Source organism: Anomaloglossus baeobatrachus, chromosome 3 (assembly GCF_048569485.1).
Source record: "Anomaloglossus baeobatrachus isolate aAnoBae1 chromosome 3, aAnoBae1.hap1, whole genome shotgun sequence".
NCBI classification, from domain to species: domain Eukaryota; kingdom Metazoa; phylum Chordata; class Amphibia; order Anura; family Aromobatidae; genus Anomaloglossus; species Anomaloglossus baeobatrachus.
This window is the reverse complement of record NC_134355.1, coordinates 361,252,438-361,274,069: the sequence shown is the minus strand read 5'-3', so window position 1 is coordinate 361,274,069 and position 21,632 is coordinate 361,252,438. Positions and strand designations below refer to the sequence as shown.

Below are 21,632 nucleotides of genomic sequence, written 5' to 3'. Positions count from 1 at the left end.
TAGCATTCAACTGAATGAAAATGAAAATAAATATTTAATTCCAGAAATAGAACAAAAATAAATTATCAAATATTCGAGACGCCAGGGGTGTCTAAGTAAGAAGAGGCTACTCACACTTTTGTCCAACCTGTCTGATCTAATACTGGAGATACCAGTGGTACTGCGGTAAGAAGAGGCTGCTTACAGTCCTGTCCACCATGTCTACCTAATCTAATATTATATATACCAGAGGTACTGAGCTAAGATGAGGCTGCTCACACTCCCATCCACCATGTCTAGCTAATCTAATACTAAAGATACCAGGGGTACTGAGGTAAGATGAGGCTGCTTACAGTCCTATCCACCATGTCTACCTAATTTAATACTATAGATACCAGGGGTACTGAGGTAAGAAGAGGCTGCTGACAGTCCTGTCCACCATGTCTACCTAAGCTAATACTATAGACACCAGGAGTACTGAAGTAAGATGAAGCTGCTTACAGTCCTATCCACCATGTCTACCTAATCTAATACTATAGATACCAGGGGTACTGAGGTAAGATGAGGCTCCTTACAGTCCTATCCACCATGTCTACCTAATCTAATACTATAGATACCAGGGGTACTGAGGTATGAAGAGGCTGCTGACAGTCCTGTCCACCATGTCTACCTAATCTAATACTATAGATACCAGGGGTACTGAGGTAAGATGAGGCTGCTTACAGTTCTATCCACCATGTCTACCTAATCTAATACTATAGATACCAGGGGTACTGAGGTAAGATGAAGCTGCTTACAGTCCTATCCACCATGTCTACCTAATTTAATACTATAGATACCAGGGGTACTGAGGTAAGATGATGCTGCTTACAGTCCTATCCACCATGTCTACCTAATCTAATACTATAGATACCAGGGGTACTGAGGTATGATGAGGCTACTTAGTCCTATCCGCCATGTCTACCTATTTTAATACTATAGATACCAGGGGTACTGAGGTATGAAGAGGCTGCTGACAGTCCTGTCCAACATGTCTACCTAATCTAATACTATAGATACCAGGGGTACTGAGGTAAGATGAGGCTGCTTACAGTCCTATCCACCATGTCTACCTAATTTAATACTATAGATACCAGGGGTACTGAGGTATGAAGAGGCTGCTGACAGTCCTGTCCACCATGTCTACCTAATCTAATACTATAGATACCAGGGGTACTGAGGTATGATGAGGCTACTTAGTCCTATCCGCCATGTCTACCTATTTTAATACTATAGATACCAGGGGTACTGAGGTATGAAGAGGCTGCTGACAGTCCTGTCCACCATGTCTACCTAATCTAATACTATAGATACCAGGGATACTGAGGTAAGATGAGGCTGCTTACAGTCCTATCCACCATGTCTACCTAATCTAATACTATAGATACCAGGGGTACTGAGGTATGATGAGGCTACTTAGTCCTATCCACCATGTCTACCTAATTTAATACTATAGATACCAGGGGTACTGAGGTATGAAGAGGCTGCTGACAGTCCTGTCCACCATGTCTACCTAATCTAATACTATAGATACCAGGGGTACTGAGGTAAGATGAGGCTGCTTACAGTCCTATCCACCATGTCTACCTAATCTAATACTATAGATACCAGGGGTACTGAGGTAAGATGAAGCTGCTTACAGTCCTATCCACCATGTCTACCTAATTTAATACACTATAGATACCAGGGGTACTGAGGTAAGATGATGCTGCTTACAGTCCTATCCACCATGTCTACCTAATCTAATACTATAGATACCAGGGGTACTGAGGTATGATGAGGCTACTTAGTCCTATCCGCCATGTCTACCTATTTTAATACTATAGATACCAGGGGTACTGAGGTATGAAGAGGCTGCTGACAGTCCTGTCCACCATGTCTACCGAAGCTAATACTATAGACACCAGGAGTACTGAAGTAAGATGAAGCTGCTTACAGTCCTATCCACCATGTCTACCTAATCTAATACTATAGATACCAGGGGTACTGAGGTAAGATGAGGCTGCTTACAGTCCTATCCACCATGTCTACCTAATCTAATACTATAGATACCAGGGGTACTGAGGTATGAAGAGGCTGCTGACAGTCCTGTCCACCATGTCTACCTAATCTAATACTATAGATACCAGGGGTACTGAGGTAAGATGAGGCTGCTGACAGTCCTGTCCAACATGTCTACCTAATCTAATACTATAGATACCAGGGGTACTGAGGTAAGATGAGGCTGCTTACAGTCCTATCCACCATGTCTACCTAATTTAATACTATAGATACCAGGGGTACTGAGGTATGAAGAGGCTGCTGACAGTCCTGTCCACCATGTCTACCTAATCTAATACTATAGATACCAGGGGTACTGAGGTATGAAGAGGCTGCTGACAGTCCTGTCCACCATGTCTACCTAATCTAATACTATAGATACCAGGGGTACTGAGGTATGATGAGGCTACTTAGTCCTATCCGCCATGTCTACCTATTTTAATACTATAGATACCAGGGGTACTGAGGTATGAAGAGGCTGCTGACAGTCCTGTCCAACATGTCTACCTAATCTAATACTATAGATACCAGGGGTACTGAGGTAAGATGAGGCTGCTTACAGTCCTATCCACCATGTCTACCTAATTTAATACTATAGATACCAGGGGTACTGAGGTATGAAGAGGCTGCTGACAGTCCTGTCCACCATGTCTACCTAATCTAATACTATAGATACCAGGGGTACTGAGGTATGATGAGGCTACTTAGTCCTATCCGCCATGTCTACCTATTTTAATACTATAGATACCAGGGGTACTGAGGTATGAAGAGGCTGCTGACAGTCCTGTCCAACATGTCTACCTAATCTAATACTATAGATACCAGGGGTACTGAGGTAAGATGAGGCTGCTTACAGTCCTATCCACCATGTCTACCTAATTTAATACTATAGATACCAGGGTTACTGAGGTATGAAGAGGCTGCTGACAGTCCTGTCCACCATGTCTACCTAATCTAATACTATAGATACCAGGGGTACTGAGGTATGATGAGGCTACTTAGTCCTATCCGCCATGTCTACCTATTTTAATACTATAGATACCAGGGGTACTGAGGTATGAAGAGGCTGCTGACAGTCCTGTCCAACATGTCTACCTAATCTAATACTATAGATACCAGGGGTACTGAGGTAAGATGAGGCTGCTTACAGTCCTATCCACCATGTCTACCTAATTTAATACTATAGATACCAGGGGTACTGAGGTATGAAGAGGCTGCTGACAGTCCTGTCCACCATGTCTACCTAATCTAATACTATAGATACCAGGGGTACTGAGGTATGATGAGGCTACTTAGTCCTATCCGCCATGTCTACCTATTTTAATACTATAGATACCAGGGGTACTGAGGTATGAAGAGGCTGCTGACAGTCCTGTCCACCATGTCTACCTAATCTAATACTATAGATACCAGGGATACTGAGGTAAGATGAGGCTGCTTACAGTCCTATCCACCATGTCTACCTAATCTAATACTATAGATACCAGGGGTACTGAGGTATGATGAGGCTACTTAGTCCTATCCACCATGTCTACCTAATTTAATACTATAGATACCAGGGGTACTGAGGTATGAAGAGGCTGCTGACAGTCCTGTCCACCATGTCTACCTAATCTAATACTATAGATACCAGGGGTACTGAGGTAAGATGAGGCTGCTTACAGTCCTATCCACCATGTCTACCTAATCTAATACTATAGATACCAGGGGTACTGAGGTAAGATGAAGCTGCTTACAGTCCTATCCACCATGTCTACCTAATTTAATACACTATAGATACCAGGGGTACTGAGGTAAGATGATGCTGCTTACAGTCCTATCCACCATGTCTACCTAATCTAATACTATAGATACCAGGGGTACTGAGGTATGATGAGGCTACTTAGTCCTATCCGCCATGTCTACCTATTTTAATACTATAGATACCAGGGGTACTGAGGTATGAAGAGGCTGCTGACAGTCCTGTCCACCATGTCTACCTAATCTAATACTATAGATACCAGGGGTACTGAGGTAAGATGAGGCTGCTGACAGTCCTGTCCACCATGTCTACCGAAGCTAATACTATAGACACCAGGAGTACTGAAGTAAGATGAAGCTGCTTACAGTCCTATCCACCATGTCTACCTAATCTAATACTATAGATACCAGGGGTACTGAGGTAAGATGAGGCTACTTAGTCCTATCCACCATGTCTACCTATTTTAATACTATAGATACCAGGGGTACTGAGGTATGAAGAGGCTGCTGACAGTCCTGTCCAACATGTCTACCTAATCTAATACTATAGATACCAGGGGTACTGAGGTAAGATGAGGCTGCTTACAGTCCTATCCACCATGTCTACCTAATTTAATACTATAGATACCAGGGGTACTGAGGTATGAAGAGGCTGCTGACAGTCCTGTCCACCATGTCTACCTAATCTAATACTATAGATACCAGGGGTACTGAGGTATGATGAGGCTACTTAGTCATATCCGCCATGTCTACCTATTTTAATACTATAGATACCAGGGGTACTGAGGTATGAAGAGGCTGCTGACAGTCCTGTCCAACATGTCTACCTAATCTAATACTATAGATACCAGGGGTACTGAGGTAAGATGAGGCTGCTTACAGTCCTATCCACCATGTCTACCTAATTTAATACTATAGATACCAGGGGTACTGAGGTATGAAGAGGCTGCTGACAGTCCTGTCCACCATGTCTACCTAATCTAATACTATAGATACCAGGGATACTGAGGTAAGATGAGGCTGCTTACAGTCCTATCCACCATGTCTACCTAATCTAATACTATAGATACCAGGGGTACTGAGGTATGATGAGGCTACTTAGTCCTATCCACCATGTCTACCTAATTTAATACTATAGATACCAGGGGTACTGAGGTATGAAGAGGCTGCTGACAGTCCTGTCCACCATGTCTACCTAATCTAATACTATAGATACCAGGGGTACTGAGGTAAGATGAGGCTGCTTACAGTCCTATCCACCATGTCTACCTAATCTAATACTATAGATACCAGGGGTACTGAGGTAAGATGAAGCTGCTTACAGTCCTATCCACCATGTCTACCTAATTTAATACTATAGATACCAGGGGTACTGAGGTAAGATGATGCTGCTTACAGTCCTATCCACCATGTCTACCTAATCTAATACTATAGATACCAGGGGTACTGAGGTATGATGAGGCTACTTAGTCCTATCCGCCATGTCTACCTATTTTAATACTATAGATACCAGGGGTACTGAGGTATGAAGAGGCTGCTGACAGTCCTGTCCACCATGTCTACCTAATCTAATACTATAGATACCAGGGGTACTGAGGTATGATGAGGCTGCTTACAGTCCTATCCACCATGTCTACCTAATCTAATACTATAGATACCAGGGGTACTGAGGTAAGATGAGGCTGCTTACAGTCCTATCCACCATGTCTACCTAATTTAATACTATAGATACCAGGGGTACTGAGGTATGAAGAGGCTGCTGACAGTCCTGTCCACCATGTCTACCTAATCTAATACTATAGATACTAGGGGTACTGAGGTAAGATGAGGCTGCTTACAGTCCTATCTACCATGTCTATCTGATAAAGTACTGGAGATACCAAGGGTGCTGAGGTAAGAAGAGACTGAGGCTGCTGACAGTGCTGTCCATCCTTTCTTCCTTGAATGTATAGTGCTGCCGCGACCTAGATAACCTATCATACCGTCAAGCAATCTCTCGGTTGCAGTAACAGAGCTTCCTACTGCGCATCCTCGTAAGCATCTTTCCTAGTATTATTTTAGGACAGGTTTCTATTAGTGTGACAAGACAGTGGACATTTTGGTGTACTACAGTGATTACTTCTCTAGAGCAATCAAGTCTGATTTGCTAATCGTAAGTATTTGGGATTTTGTTTGAAATGACCTTTCCTTTCTTTATCTTTCTATTCTGTAATAACCCCTTTAAGGCTACAGATTTGCTTTGTTTGGATTTATTGTCGTAGATATAATCTGTGGTTATTGCAAGAAGAAATTGGAAAATAACCAAAATATTGTTGATATTTTCCTACAAATATAATAATGGCATCTTTACTTTTAATAGGTTTTACGGTTTAGCCGTGGCAGAAGCTTGAGGAAGAAGAGAGAGAAGCTGAAAGAGGAGAGACGGGCTCAGTCAGTTCCAAGGGAAGATATTGCAGACAGTAAAGTATGTATTTGCTGTAATGTTTCTTGACACTTTAATGGTTCCAGCTTGTTCTATACAGACACAGATGCACTTATCAATATGAATGGAATAATATCCTGCCTGTCTAGCGCTATTAGAGTGAGAGTTGTAAAACTGAGGGAGTTGGCAGCATTGCTTCCCGTCATATTATTGAATCAGTTCATTTCTGTCATAGAGCTCTTTTATTTGCGAATGCATCGCGTTTGGGTTTTCTCTTAAGATTCTAAAGAAAAAGTGTCAACTTTTGGAATTAAGTTAAAAATAGATATTTGTGCCATATTTTGTTTTTATCATTGTTCTGTCCCTTTAGGCCAGTGTATCCGCAGCTGATGACACCCACAGTAGCGAGCAAGCTGTGATCAAACAGGGAGATGGCAAAGATGAACAGCGAGCCTCGACTGCAGCGAATAAACAAAGGAAAGGAAAAAGACCTAAACCAAAAGAAAAGGTACAAAACCTTGTTTCTACTGCTGTACAAGTGTCAACTGTGCTAATATTACAGCATTTTAATTGTTACATGTATCCTAAATATCCTCCCTAAAATTCAATAAGCCTCCTGTAAAATTAAAAGCAGTTAAAGGTTGATTCTCAAAATAACTGGCCGACTTTCTGATTGCTATGGTCCAACTGCTGGGACACTTGGCAATCTTGAGATCAGGGCTCTACCGTCGTATTTAATGGAGCGGAGATGCACATGCTTCACCTAAGCTCCAATAAAGGGAATCTGTCAGCAGGTTTTTGCTATGTAATCCTAGAGCAGCCTAATTCACGGACTGAGTGCCCGATTACAGTGATCTGTCAGTTATTAGGCTGTGTGCTGCTGTTTCTATAAAATCAGTGTTTTAGCAGCAGGAGATTATCAATACAGGACTTGGTGTCTTGTGCATTCTAGTTAACTGCTCTCTTTAACCACACCCCCATGACTGATTATCAGCTATTTGTCAATGTACATTGTACACAGATAGCTGTCAATCACTGATGTGGGCAAGGATATACCTGGCTCAGATTCTGAGCAGTGCTAGAGCTGTGACAGAGATAATAGTGATTGTTTCAAAGTGACAGTGAGTAGACAAGTAAGTGATGCATCAGTGGAATCAGGGTCTTAGTCCCTCATCATTCTGCTCTCAGTTTACATAGCAAAAACCTGTTGACAGATTTTCTTTAATTCTCTGTGAGACTGCTGAGCACGGAGTTATTTCCAGCAGTCCTATTGACAATAAATGTAGCAGAGGCTGAGCATTCAAGATGGTGCTTAGAGCCTCGTTCTTGGGACTGCAGAGGATTCCACCAAGTTGTTACTTATCCATAACTTTTTTTATCAGGAATAAATCTTTAGCTAATGTAAAATGTATGGCTAAGGAGCAAGATCTAGGCTTAAATGGAGCTAAGCTGCAATTCCAAATACAAACCATGGATAGGAGGGGTGCTGTTTCTGCAAAAATAAAAAAGCCGACCCCTTTTTGTAATCGTGGATAACCCCAATCACTACTCTAATAGGTATACCTTATACTGTTAATGTGTTGGCTATTTCCATGTTGTTTTTTTCTATTTGCTTGAACTGTGGAAAAAGCTGACTAAATTAGAAGTTTAGCTGCCACGTCTTATGATAATGGCCGGTAAGGATGGGCTGTTAATGTAAAAGTAGTGGACAATCCCTTTAAGCGTATTTTTAATGCATTTTTGTAATGTTTATTTCTAAATGCCATTTTCTCGCTCTTCATTTCTCCTACCTTAAAAATGCATCTGTGCCTTTAGTTTGCCGTCCTCTGCGCCATAAATCACTAGTTAGGACAAGAGAAACTGTGCAATGCTAGAAAACAATATGTCGTCTTTCATCTAATTAGTAGACTTTGTGTAACAACTTTCAAAAGTAAGAATTATTCTTTGAGCTATAACACAGATCTTTTCCTTAGACCAGACATGATAATATCACATATGTCATATATTCTTAGATTTCAGCTCTGTCAGATCCAACATCTCCTGCAGATCAGCAGCCATTTTCTGGTGGCCACCTAACCAGACATAGCCAAAGGAGAAAGAGCAAACATGGTGTGCCGTCTCCGCAGATCCCGCCTCATGAAGCCAGGGCGTACCAGCTGTACACGCTATACAGAGGAAAAGATGGCAAAGTTATGCAGGTAACATGTTAGTGTCCTGTGTGCATAGAGAGGCATGTACTGCTATGTAATAGAACCGATGAAATGTGCACTAGTATTCAGTAAGTCTATAGTTGGAGAGTTTGTTGTACATCTAAGTGAGGTGAGCTGTTGGCTATAATCCATGGTCATTTTATCATCAGGCTCCTATAAACGGATGTCGCTGTGAGCCACTTCTGTGTAAACTGGAGAATCAGTTAGAAGCAACTAAAGAAGAGATAAAGGCCGAGATTGTGACTGTGCAGGATCAGATGAATGCAAAACTTGGACAGATGGACACTAAAACCCAGCACCAGGTAGGATTAATCATGGCTTCATTGTGTATGAAGCTAAGACCTGAAATAACCCGGCCTCACATTTTTGCAGTTACGAGTTCTGGACAAGTTGATGATGGAGCGGATGTCTGCGGAGAGAGCAGAATGTGTCTGTCGCCTTCAGCAACAAACAGATGTGCAGAAGAAGGAGGCTGAAAAACGTCAGGTACGCACAATCACTATGTGTCTCCACTAAATCTAAGAAAAGCAAGATCAGGCTCAACACATATCACTGATAAAAATCACTGATCACTAAAGAGGCCATACTGCTTCACTAGCTGTCAGCCAACAGCTATTCTCCATGGCTAGCCCATACACATGCCCGGCTCCATCATGTATTCTCAATGAGGAGAGGGGAATTAATGGCTGCCATCAAGCACTTCTCAGCTGTTTATCTCCAATAAGAGTAAATTAATCCCCCTAATCCATATGGAAAGAGTCTCCATACCTTGTCACAGATTAGGTAGATCAGTTAGAAGCACACACCCTGAGTCCGATCTATATACCTGACCCCAGACTATGTTGTAAACACATGGTTGGAGGTTTTCTAGAGCAGTAAATAGGGCCTCTTGGCTAAACAAATGACTAATGGGAAACTCATTTTCAGAATAATATGTAATTGCCCTTTTTGTCAAGTCTACGTGGTGATACAAGCAATAGCGAATGCTAAGGTTTATAGATTACGCTAGTACTTGGGGTGTGTAATGTGATACCATTCACTGCACTGCAAAAATACTATGGAAATGTATAAGACTTCAGCAAAAACTGTATCCAAATATCTCTAGGAAAATGTGTGGCATATTACATGCACTAACAGTCCCGTTTGGTGATCTTTAATGCTATGGTTTTCCATATTGTAGTAGGTAGACAAAATCAGAAAGTGGAACAGTAAAAGAAAATGCAATGGTAAAGCCACACTGGTGGGATTTACAAAGATAAATGCTCCATAATTATTTCTTGATTTGTACAAAAAGCTATTGTATTATTTTATCATGTATTTTATAGAAGTGGGAGGGGGAAGTAGTAGAAATTGGGGGTGACTTGTGAGCTACACTAAGTGTTTAGGGCTGTAGAAACAATAGAGATTCAAGAAAATTGGGTATATAACAGTTTTTACGTTGTGTATTTTTACTGTAATTACTGTTTAGCACTATCGTTTATGATTTTTATTTTTTTTCTCCCCTTGTGCACTCTTTTCCCTAATAACGACTGTATTATTAAAACCCTGGCAGGGTCAAAACATCAAGTTGTAAAATTGATGCCAAAGTCTCTACACCTCAACGTTGCCTATTTTGTATTTTGTCACAATACATAACCGGCATTGCATATCCCAAACAGGAAAGTGCAGGGAATTTCCAATGACTTGCGGAGCCTCAGTATTTGATTAAATTGTGTTAATATTTTTGGTTCAAAGTATTGGTGTCAAATAAGCCAAACAATAGGAGATGTAAAATTGAACAAAATTGTAAAAATGCTTCACCAAATGTATCTTTTGTTATGGGCCATTGTGACAAATTGGTGTATTTTCAGACGTGTAGTCTAAATTTATATTGTCTAAAGCTTAGTAAGTATTCACACCAGGGGCAGAAATATCATTTGTGCAACTTGTGCCTATGCACAGGGTGCCAAAAGGTGGAGGGGGCCATTAACACCTCCAAATCAGCAGGCACCTGCTCCCATAGACAAAACTATTGTGCTGCTAAGGACCTATATACTGTTCTTTCACAGAAGCCCTAATTTTGTGTGTCCACCACTGGTACATGGCTTTGGTAATCCTATATATGATGATCTAACAGGGTTCCTTTGGTACATAAACGTAGCTAAATCACATCTTTTTTTTTAAGGTATCTGTTGTGAATGAGCTAAAATCTTGGTGTTTACTGAAAATCCAAAACCTTGAGTTGAAACTTTCTGGAGATTCCAAGCCATCCAAGACAAAGCCATCCCCTTCAACATGCGAGTCGACAGATCACCCCATGTCAGAGAGTCCAAACAGCAGCAAAGAATATAATATTGCAGATTCATCGGTCCCTCCACAGTCCTCCAGCCAACACTCATATGCCGCCACGCAGAGCAGTTTATCCGATGAGCCTGCCAGGGAGCAGTCACTTCCATCAGAGGAAAACAGCAGAAGGCACCAGATTGCTCCCACTCAAGAATTCATGGTGTGTGCATGTAAGTCAGCCAGAATATTAATTTGACGATGTGAGCAATTAAAAGGTGGAGTGACTCAGTGATTAGGCAAACTCTGCGTAGTGGCATTCTAAATAAAAACTATAGGAAAATCATGAATGTATAATATAATAGTAAAGCATGCAACATGATTGTATAGAGTATTAGTAAAGTGGCCAACACTGAGCACCATTTCCCAGCTACAAGCTGGTAGAAAAAGAAAAAGTGTCAAGCATTGTATTAATGTGGACCTCTCAGTCTAAAGCGGGCTATACACGCTGCGACATCGCTAGCAATTGCTAGCGATGTCGAGCGCGATAACACCCGCCCCCGTCATACGGCCGATATGTGGTGATCACTGCCGTAGTGAACATTATCGCTACGGCAGCGTCACACGCACATACCTGTTTTGCGACGTCATTCTGGCCGGCGAACTGCCTCCTTTCTAAGGGGGCGGGTCGTGCGGCGTCACAGTGACGTCACACGGCAGCCATCCAATAGAAGCGGAGATGAGCGTGACGTAAACATCCCGCCCACCTCCTTCCTTCCGCATTGCCGATGGAGGCAGGTAAGGAGATGTTCGTCGCTCCTGTGGTGTCACACATAGCGATGTGTGCTGCCGCAGGAACGACGAACAACATCGCTAAAAAGCAGAAAACAATTTTTTGTTTCAGGACGGCCTCTCTGTGGCAAATGATTTTGCCCTCTTTTGCGATCGTTTCAGATCGCTCATAAGTTTTACACACTGCAATATCGTTAATGAAGCCGGATGTGCGTCACAAATAACGTGACCCTGACGATAATTCATTAACGATATCGTAGCGTGTAAAGCCCCCTTTAGTCTACATTTTCATAACCCACTTAGTGCTGTCTGTCTTTTTCTCGGACAGCACACTGACCCATAAATTTTCATTGAGACATACACACGTCGGTCTGAAAACTGGATCCATATGTATGGACTGCAAGACTCAGAGCATGACCAATTCTCATCTGTTTCAGACTCGGGCATTGAAGTCTATGGGGATCCATGAGACATGAATGATACTAGTAAGACAGACTTTGTACTTCGTAGCTCCAACCGAGTTTCATCAGCTATACACTGATACATTGTTAACAGGGTTGTCTAATGAACAAAGTACTTTTTAGTCAATAGATCTTGAAGTAAAACTAAGTTCAACAATTGGATGTGTTAAAAAAAAAAAAAAGGCCCTGTGCTGCTAGCATCTGCGATCACATGCTGTAATGTCTGAATACTCTCTCTTGTTTATTCCCCTTCCCAGGAACTGTGGTATCATCCATATTTCTGCATGATCAAACACAGCCATTATACAGTACATAGCAGGGGCACATATATAAGATTTTCTCAGCACAAGAACATTTTTAACACATCCAATTGTGGAACATATATTGAAAAATCTATGAATTAATAAGTATTTCTGTTCGTGGCACAACCCCTTTAGGAGTCAGTGGTGGATAAAAAAAATGTCAGACAGTCCACCTGCTTCAGTGAAAACAAAAAAACGGAAATTCCTTGAGAAGAAAACCTTGGTCTGTTTCTGTCGGGAGGAAACAATCACAAGGATATGTGAATGTAGACTTTTATGCAAATACAGAAAGCTGCCCATGCAGTGGTGCTGGTCTCATAATCCCACACTTTTGGGTTAATTGAAACTACGTGTTTAGAACTCTACAGCTGCATCAGTGAGGACAGCACTGGCCTGCTGTATTAAAGATGCTGTGATAGACTGCCTATTTCGATGACTACTTTTTACAGTGCTCAGTAGACCCTAACAGATTTTTCAAAAGACCTTTACTGTCCTTATAGAATAAACACTTTCTTTGGGATACTATACTTCAAAGTACACCCACAAATGTGGGCCATTGTTTGCAAGATTTTTTATTTTGCACATCCAAAAAAGTAATCTTTCTAACAAATTCATTCAAGACAATGTTGCAAAAATGAGTACACCCAAATTAAATCCTTAGGCTCCTTTCACATTGCGTTTTCCCTTCCGCTCACAGGTCCCGTCGGAGCATCCGTCTGAACCGCCCCTCCCCCACTCTGCAAAGCGTGTTCCGGACACATGCGCCCGACAGGAGGGCCATTCACTGCTATGGAGTGCACTGCGTTAGCGTGTGCTTTGTTTTGTGCCATTTTTTGCACATGTACGTTTCTGCAGACGGACACCCGAACGTAGTCCACCTACGTTCGGGTGTCCATCTGCAGAAACGTATATGTGCAAAAAATGGCACAAAACAGAGCACACGCTAACGCAGTGCGCTCCATAGCAGTGAATGGCCCTGTCGGGCGCATGCGTCCGGAACACGCTTTGCAGAGTGGGGGAGGGGCGGTTCGGACGGAACGGATGCTCCGACGGGACATGTGAGCGGAAGGGAAAACGCAATGTGAAAGGGGCCTTAGAAGCACAGCTAAAGTTTAGACTACAAAGTATTAGCAAGAATTCAACTATAGGTAAGTTTAATTAGTAACAAAATTGCTGGCAGCACATGGAAGAGATATGTCACTTGACTTGAGAAAGAAAATAATTTTACACTTGAAAGGTGAAAACTATAAAAAGATCAGCAAAGCTTTACTTATCAGTCAGAATACTATAGACAAAGGATACAAACATTTTACAAAGATGGAAATGCAAACCGTCTCATAGATATGTCCCAGTTGACCAAGGACAACCTAAACCACCTTCTGATGAAAAGGGTTGAAGAAAATGTGACATGCAAGTTCACTGCAGATGGTGGGTTTTTTCCACAAGGAAAGACTCCCCTAAATCCCATTAACAAAAAAAAATCACCACCTATAAATTGCCAGGGCCTATGCTGAAATCTATGAAAACTACTGGCACACTTTACTCTGGAGTGATAACCCCAATGTAAATGTTTTTGGAACTCATTGCTTCAAAATTGTATGATGTTACAAAGGTGAAGAGTACAAAGAAAAATGCATTGGACCTACAGTGAAACATGGTGGTGGCAGTGGCATTATTTGAGGCTGCATAAGTGCTGCTGTAGCTACATTTCATTGATGGTATCATGAATTCCATTTTAAAAGAGAAGATGCCACCATCACTCCATATCTGGTAGATGTGCACGTTTCCAACATGACAGTGATCCAAAACACACGTCTAAGACCATTTCTAAGTATGTCTCCTGATCTGAACCAAATCAAACACCTATGGAGAATCCTGAAGAGACAAGATGAGCATCACTGTCCAGCATCCAGGCTCTAAAAAAAAGTTGTTATTAAAGAATAGAAGAAGATAAATGTTACACTATATCGCCAACTTGTTCTTTCTAGGTTTATAAGACTTGGTGCTGTCATGGCCATCAAACAAAATACTAGATTTAGTAGTTTTCCTTTTTGGGTGTATTCATTTTTGCATTAACTAATTTGAGTAAAAGAAAAGATTTTGAAATGAAAGTTATATTATTAACCTTACTTTCATGTTATGGGTTAAAAACATTTTTTCTATGAAACGCCATTTTCTTAACATTTTGGAAATTGTTCTTGTGTTCAGTGAGATATTGATTAAAATCTTAGTTTTTATGCTTGTTTATGCTGAGCACTGTATGTACAGGCAGAGCATTCTGACTTACCTAATGCAACCTGAATACAGCCCAATAGAACCTGAGTACAGCCTGCAGGAACTTGGCAGGGGTTTTATATTTCTTCTGTATTTACTTTAAAGGGAATCTGTCACCAGGTTTTTGCCACCTAGTCTGAGAGCAGCATAACGTAGGGGCAGAGATCCTGATTCCAACGATGTATCACTTACTGAGCTGCTTAGTGTAAGTTTAATAAAATCACTGTTTAATCAGCAGTAGATTATCAATTTGAGGACTACTTGTGCTGCTGCCAGGTAGTCCAGCATATTCTTGAACTCTGTATAACTGCTGGATCTGCAACAAAAAAACCTTGGATTTTATCAAAATCACTCACAGCAAACAGCTCAGTAAGTGACAGATCGCTGGAGTCAGGATCTCTATCTCTACATTATGCTGCTCTCAGATGGAAAAATAAATACCAAATTAATGTCATGCAAAGGAATTTTGACAAAATGTCCTACATTGTCAATGCACCATTACATTCCCCATACTGTAAATAGAAATGGCTATAAATATAAGCATATGTATCCCTACAAAAAATAGCCAATACAAAAAATGCACAATATAAAAGTGAAAGTTTATTAGTGAATAATTATTAAAAACAAGATATAAAGTAATGGAATAAGTGAAATAAAGCACCACAAGACAGCATGGCAAAGGACAAAATATCTCAAAGAACAAAAAACGGCACTACGTACTCCAATATATACGAAAAAAAAATTACAAATTTTTACTCAAAAAGGAGTACAATAAATATTAATAAATACCAATATTATATGTGAGATATGACAAAAATTAATAATATACACCCATAAATAGTATCTATACCCGTATAGTAGCAATAATACATAAAAATTGTGTAGGTTGCCAATGATGATATATGCACAAATTTACACCTATAAAATTTGAATAAATAAATAAATTTCAATGTGTAATAATATGAAAATAGCACCAAAATAGAGCTAATTAAAGTGCAAATTTAAATAAAGTGCAAATTATAAGTGTAAGTAAAAGTGACAAAGTGCATGTTAATGAGCAGAGACTCCTAAGTAAAGGTGTCAATAAAGTGCATAACGGGGTATAGCTGTATCCGAGGGTGATAACAGGGAGCAATTACATAGGTAAAAAAGAGCAATTACATAGGTAAAAAACAGAGTAAAGTGTAAGGATAATATATATGTATTTAAATATGTATTTTACCTGAGGGTATGTCCCACTGCCGTGCCGAACCCAGACCCAACATGTGTTTCAGCACTTGGCCTACATCAGGGGATGTGGCTATTTTCATATTAATACACAATGAAATTTATTTATTATTCAAATTTTATAGGTGTAAATTTGTGCATATCATCATTGGCAAACTACGCAATTTTTATGTATTGTTGCTGCTATACGGGTACAGATATTATTTATGGGTGTATGTTATTTATTTTTGTCATATCTCACATATAATTATTGGTATTTATTAATATTTATTGTACTCCTTTTTGTATAACAACTCGTAAAAAATATTTTTCATATATTGGAGTACGTAGTGTCATTTTTTGTTCTTTGAGATATTTTCTGTCCCTTGCCATGCCGTCTTGTGGTGCTTTATTGCACTTATTCCATTACTTTTTATCTTGTTTTTAATAATTATTCACTAATAAACTTTCATTTTTATTTTGTGTATTTTTTGTATCGGCTATTTTTTGTAGGGATACATATGCTCTCAGATGGGATAGCAAAAACCTGGTGACAGAGTCCGTTTAATAGGAACCGGGCAGCATGTATCACATACTAGCTGTATGATTTCAGCCAGTGTTTCAGAGAAAAGCATTTCAGAAGCCACTGGGAACGACGCTGCATAAGTGACAAGTTGAGAAGGTCGATCCACAGTGTCTTCTACCCACCCACTATCAGTGACTGACAGGTTCCTCCCTATTCAGGCACACTCAACAGCGGATTAGGAGACGTTGCCAGGGAGCAGCTTTCTCGACTAATCACCCTTGTGGTTTAGTCCCTGGAAGTTTTTAAAGTATGTTTCAGTCTAAAAACAAATGTCTCAAATCATATAGTCAGTGCCAGATGCATGCTTTCTATGGATCGAGTAGCATGCATCAACTGTCAGGTTCCTTTTATATTTTGTCGTAATGTTAAAGTACAAATGACTGCTACTTGTTTGCCCTTAAACTACTCGTTATATATGGCATTCCAGTGTTCTCTTTTTTTCTGCCCTGGTGCTTTGAGGTTCGTGTTTGCAGGTCTCCTCTTCTGTGATGTCTGGCTGCACCCCCAAGCATTACTCCAAAGAGCCATATCATGTGCTGGTGAGGTCTTACAAGTTTGATGATTTGCATGGATCTGCCCTTTCTCGTAAAAAGAGGGATCAATCCCTTGTTTTGGCATTTGTGATGTGAAGTAATGGCTTGCACATACCTTATGATTTAGAAGGCCAGTGTCGTACATGACAGTATTTCACTGGAGGGCGTTTTGTTTCCTTTCATTTCACCACACTTTCACCTTACTGGTTATTCAGCAGACGAAGAATGTAAAATGCTTGTGAATAGGATTTTTCTTGTAACATTTGATTGTTTAATTACTATTTTTATTATAGAAGATCAGAATAAACCTTCAGGGAAGGAAGAGAGGAAGACAATGAAAGTAAATCAGTGTTTCCTTTAGTATTAATGCATAAAGCTCAGAATGACATATTAGTTGCAGGGATCACTTAGGATAGAGCAGAACCATCCTCGTTAATCTGCTAAAAACTCCAGAAAAGCAATGATTCAACTGACAAGATGAAAGTACAAACATTTGTGCTGAGACGTGTTTTATTCAGGATTTTATTAAAAGACCTTTCCATTTCAGTATAATTGGTAGTTTTGGATTGTTTTGCAACTTATCTGTTTCATTTTCTTCAATAGCCATAGAGCAGTCATCTATTCCTGTCGTGCCACCTGATGTAAGGCCTAAAGAAAAAGCAAACTGTGCATCGACCTTCAGGCTTCATCCAGACCTGTCCACTTCCAGCCTTCCCAACCCTAAAATGAGACACACTAAAATCCATCCCACTAACAAGAACTTATCAGATGCCAAGAAAGCAGACAAACAGATTGCAAACCTCATGGACAGAGGGACCCAGACAAGAAAATGTGCAAAAACTGGTCAATTACGGCAGAGAGCACCAATGCCTGGACATCAAAATCAAGGTTGTAGTACAACTGACGAGCAAACTGTTCCAAGGGTTAGAGATGCATCTCAAGCACTGGAAATAACTCAATACTTCTTTGAGGCAGTATCTACTCAGATGGAAAGATGGTATGAAAGAAAGATAGAGGAAGCCAAATCTCAAGCAAACCTGAGGGCAACTGAAGATAAAATAGCCTTACAGCAACATATAAGGAGCTTAGAAGAGGAGCTTATGAAGTTACGGACTAAATTACCGAAGGAAAGCTAGCAACAATGCATCTGTACAAAGGAACCATTTCACTTGACCATCTCCATAACCAATATCAGTGTTTTATGGAAATATTCCAAGCTTTTGTGCATGAACTTACAAAGCCACGTCCAGTACTACATTAAAGATAATAAAAATCCAAGGCATGCATTAATATTGAGTGTTCCTCTATGAATTGCATGGCCTAAATGTCTGGTGAATAGATCTTGTACCATCCACTGTCATGTGCCATAGGATCACCATTTACTCTGCTGTACTTTTTATGCTGTAATCATGTGCATGTACCACTCTGCAATTGCCACCTGCCATTCTGACAGCAAGTATATGGTGTGACATGTGTGCTTTGTGTTATAGATTGCTATGAGACAAAATTGCAACAGTTTTAAAAATGTCAGACACAGGTTGCTTTCCCCATAGGAAATAATTTAAGTTGCATTGGAACCAAAATATTCAAGCAACTTATGTGTGGCTTTAGGTTTCCTTGCAGCCGCTTCCGAAGACCAGCATTTAAAAATACAATATAGCCTTTGTAGCATAAATTAGTCCCTAGACAGACCCACAATTGGATCTGCTTCTAGGTATAGTAAAGATATTAAAAGGTCCTATCAGAAATTGTATCCTGCAAAGCACCTGTGTAAGATCAGCATTAGGTACTTTATTAGAGTACACTAGATGGCTGATCATAAGTAGAGATCAGTGGACCCATTGAAGTTCGGTTCGGCGGGTTCAACCCGGACTTTATATAAAGTTTGATTTGGGACCCAGGCTTGGCCTGAATCCCAGTGGAAGTCACTAATTGGGCAGTTCAGGTCTTCGTCCTCATGCAGCCAGCCATAAACAGATCACTTCCAGGGGCGGGTTTTTCAATATAATTTTGTTTTTTTTGTTCTCACTTCATCCAATCATGCTGTTGCTGCCCCCAGTGCGAGTTGTTAAATCACTGAAAGTGGCTCGCACTGGATTGAGCACCGAGCGTACCCAAGCACAGTGATGCTCGCGAGAGTGGTTTGCATACATTAAGCACCTGAACTCTGTTTTATTTGTTTGGTTTTTTTTTAAAGTCTGTGTTTGGTCCGAACACTGGGTTCGCTCATCTCTAATCAGCAGCATAAGTTCAACTGAATTGTAAAGTCAATGCAACATATAAAAATGAAGCCAATTTTACCTGTTTCTGTAACTTTACTTTATTTGACTCCCAGTCTGTTGTCAAACCAAGAAATGTTACTGTATTTCTCTACATTTTATATTAGTTTTTCCTACAAGGGAATGCTCCAGGCAAGGTATGAAATTCTGCAGTTACTCTGACTACATTTTGGTGAACCTTAATAGTGTGTCATATGCACACTGTCAGGATTCTGCTCTGTTCACCTGCTTGGGCCTTTGTAACACAACCACATAATAACTGAAGACCAACTTCCTTCACTTTTTTTTCTCAAGAAAACCCATTTATTAGTTAATGTATTGTATATATCAATAGTGTTAAAACTGCATCATTATTGGAACCTACAAAAATCTTGAAACAGGGGGTAAGCATTCACACACACTCCGGCTTTGAGATTTGATGTGAGTGCCATAGAATTAGCTCCAATGCTAAAGGGAAAAAAAGGTGGATTTCTTTCTCAAAGTTTTTTTATGGAACCATATAATGACTGTGTGAATAAAACCTTGTCTTTTATACAGCGGGACCATGGACTATGGATACAACATTGTATGCTGACAAGGAGACTTCTAAATGTGGACCAGCTCACCGTATGCTCATCTCAAATCACCAAGGTGTCCCGGATTCAGCTCTGCCAAAGCCAAAACGATCCAAAAGAAATGCAGGGAATCCAGCTCAACATGCAATTTTCTTTTATTAATAATTTCCAATGGATAGCATCATTATGTCATGATTAAGGGTGCTACTCAGCACCTGAAACACGTAGATAGGGCTATTATAACTATTATACCCCACTTATAGGATATGTTATCCACGTGAAAATGATTATTTTGTAATGCTATCCATTGGAAATTATTAATAAAGGAAAATCACTTGTTGAGCTAGATTCCCTGCCTTTCTTTGGGATTTTATGCTGACCCTTTGCTTAGTATGAACATTGCCAAAATTCAGGAGGTGTTTCACTATTTCCTCAGTGTTCTGCCTCCTTCACTTCTGTAAAAGATAAGGAAAGAAGTATGTTTCCATTATATTTTATGTATGTTTAGGATCCACTCCGGATTTTGGCATTAAAAATGGGTTATGAAATTTGCAAGTGTGAACGAGAGCTTGGACACAGAAAGCAACTAACTGCGTAAACTATAGTTGTGTGTGACCAGGGAGAACTCAGAGCCAGATAACACTGCATGCTCTATAAGGAAATCCAGCTATACGGCCATCATATATTTCATCTTCAAGATTTTCAGTTCTGCTATAATTTATTTTATTTTTTTTTCTATTCTAGAATGTGTTTTGACAAATGTATTTTATTTTCTATGTTATGTTACAATATAAATGGTACAACCCCATCACCCCCATTGACTAACAAAATTATTTATCATGGGCATTATTTAACCGTATTTGTTGGAACCATTCAGAATGTTCATATTTTTGTAAGACCTTCCTGTATAAAACATTGAGCCAAATGCTCTTGCTGCAGGGAAAGCCTATGTGGAAATGCATTGAAAAGACCAATGAAATTGCTGCCTGTATAAGCTTGGTGTAGGGGCAAGTAAGGCTTTTCGAATTTGGCTCAGATATACTTACTACTTTGCACAGCACCTTTGAGCAGGCTGTAGTTTGTTTGCCTTCTCTATTGTTTTTCCTGTGCTCTGGAGGATTCCAGGTCTCCTGGGCATCGGAAATACTTTTATTAATGGGAATTTGTCAGGTGCAATATGCACCCAGAACCACGAGCAGTTCTAGGTGCATATTGCTAATAATAGTAGCATAGATAAAGGGAGCTTTAGAAAAAGTATTTCTAAAGATCCTATATAATATGCTAATGAGAATAGGGACTAGTCGCACGGGCATTAGTTCCTGCGCTTTCTTCCCTCTTAGCATGGTAGTACGCCCACAGGGGTGTGCTAACATGCTATTCAATGCCCACTGCCAGCGTCATCACCAGCGGTGACATGCATACCTGTCCGTTGCTGGAGCCTCAGACACCGGGTACTGCGTATGATCAGGTCACCGCACTTCCAGTCATGCGCACTACTTGGGTGTACGCATTCTGCTTCAGAGAGGTCTAATGCCATGGACTTATGATCATGCACACTGCCCGGCATCTGATGCTAAAGCAACAGACATGTACGCGCGTCACTGCTGGTGCTGCTGCATTGAATAGCATGTTACACGCCCCTTTGGGCATGCTACCATGCTAAGAGAGCAGAATGAGCGCAGGATCTAACGCTCTTGCGACTAGTCCCTGCGTTCATTAGCATATCATATAGATCCTTTTATCTATGCTACTAGATACTGGGACAGTTAGGCCGGGGCCACACAGGGGACTACTGCGATCCTTGCATGACACTCGGCTCACGCTGGCAGCACAGCGGGAGCTGAGTGTCACTGCGACTGAAGTCTGATCGTGCGAGGCGGGCCGGCGCTGCGGATGAGAGGGAGGGATTAATCTCCTTCTCTCCTCCGTTGCCGGCTATTGCCATGCTCGCTC

The 21,632-nt window shown here is 40.6% G+C and overlaps 1 protein-coding gene across 5 annotated transcripts in view; it reads left to right on the top strand.

The window, feature by feature from the left end:
- ANKRD6 (ankyrin repeat domain 6) overlaps positions 1-20,490 on the top strand; it is a 296,026-nt gene extending 275,536 nt beyond the window's left edge. For 2 of the 5 annotated variants that reach the window (XM_075340132.1, XM_075340131.1), the window contains 7 exons: positions 6,158-6,262; positions 6,591-6,728; positions 8,233-8,418; positions 8,580-8,732; positions 8,803-8,916; positions 10,595-10,925; positions 17,450-20,490. In XM_075340132.1, coding sequence (XP_075196247.1) covers positions 6,158-6,262; positions 6,591-6,728; positions 8,233-8,418; positions 8,580-8,732; positions 8,803-8,916; positions 10,595-10,925; positions 17,450-17,982 — 1,560 coding nt within the window. In that variant the 3' untranslated portion in view covers positions 17,983-20,490. Of the gene's footprint in view, positions 1-6,157; positions 6,263-6,590; positions 6,729-8,232; positions 8,419-8,579; positions 8,733-8,802; positions 8,917-10,594; positions 10,926-16,772; positions 16,853-17,449 lie in introns of all 5 variants that reach the window. The other 3 variants (XM_075340133.1, XM_075340134.1, XM_075340135.1) reach the window with 3 other exon arrangements.
- The last annotated feature ends 1,142 nt before the right edge of the window (positions 20,491-21,632 follow it).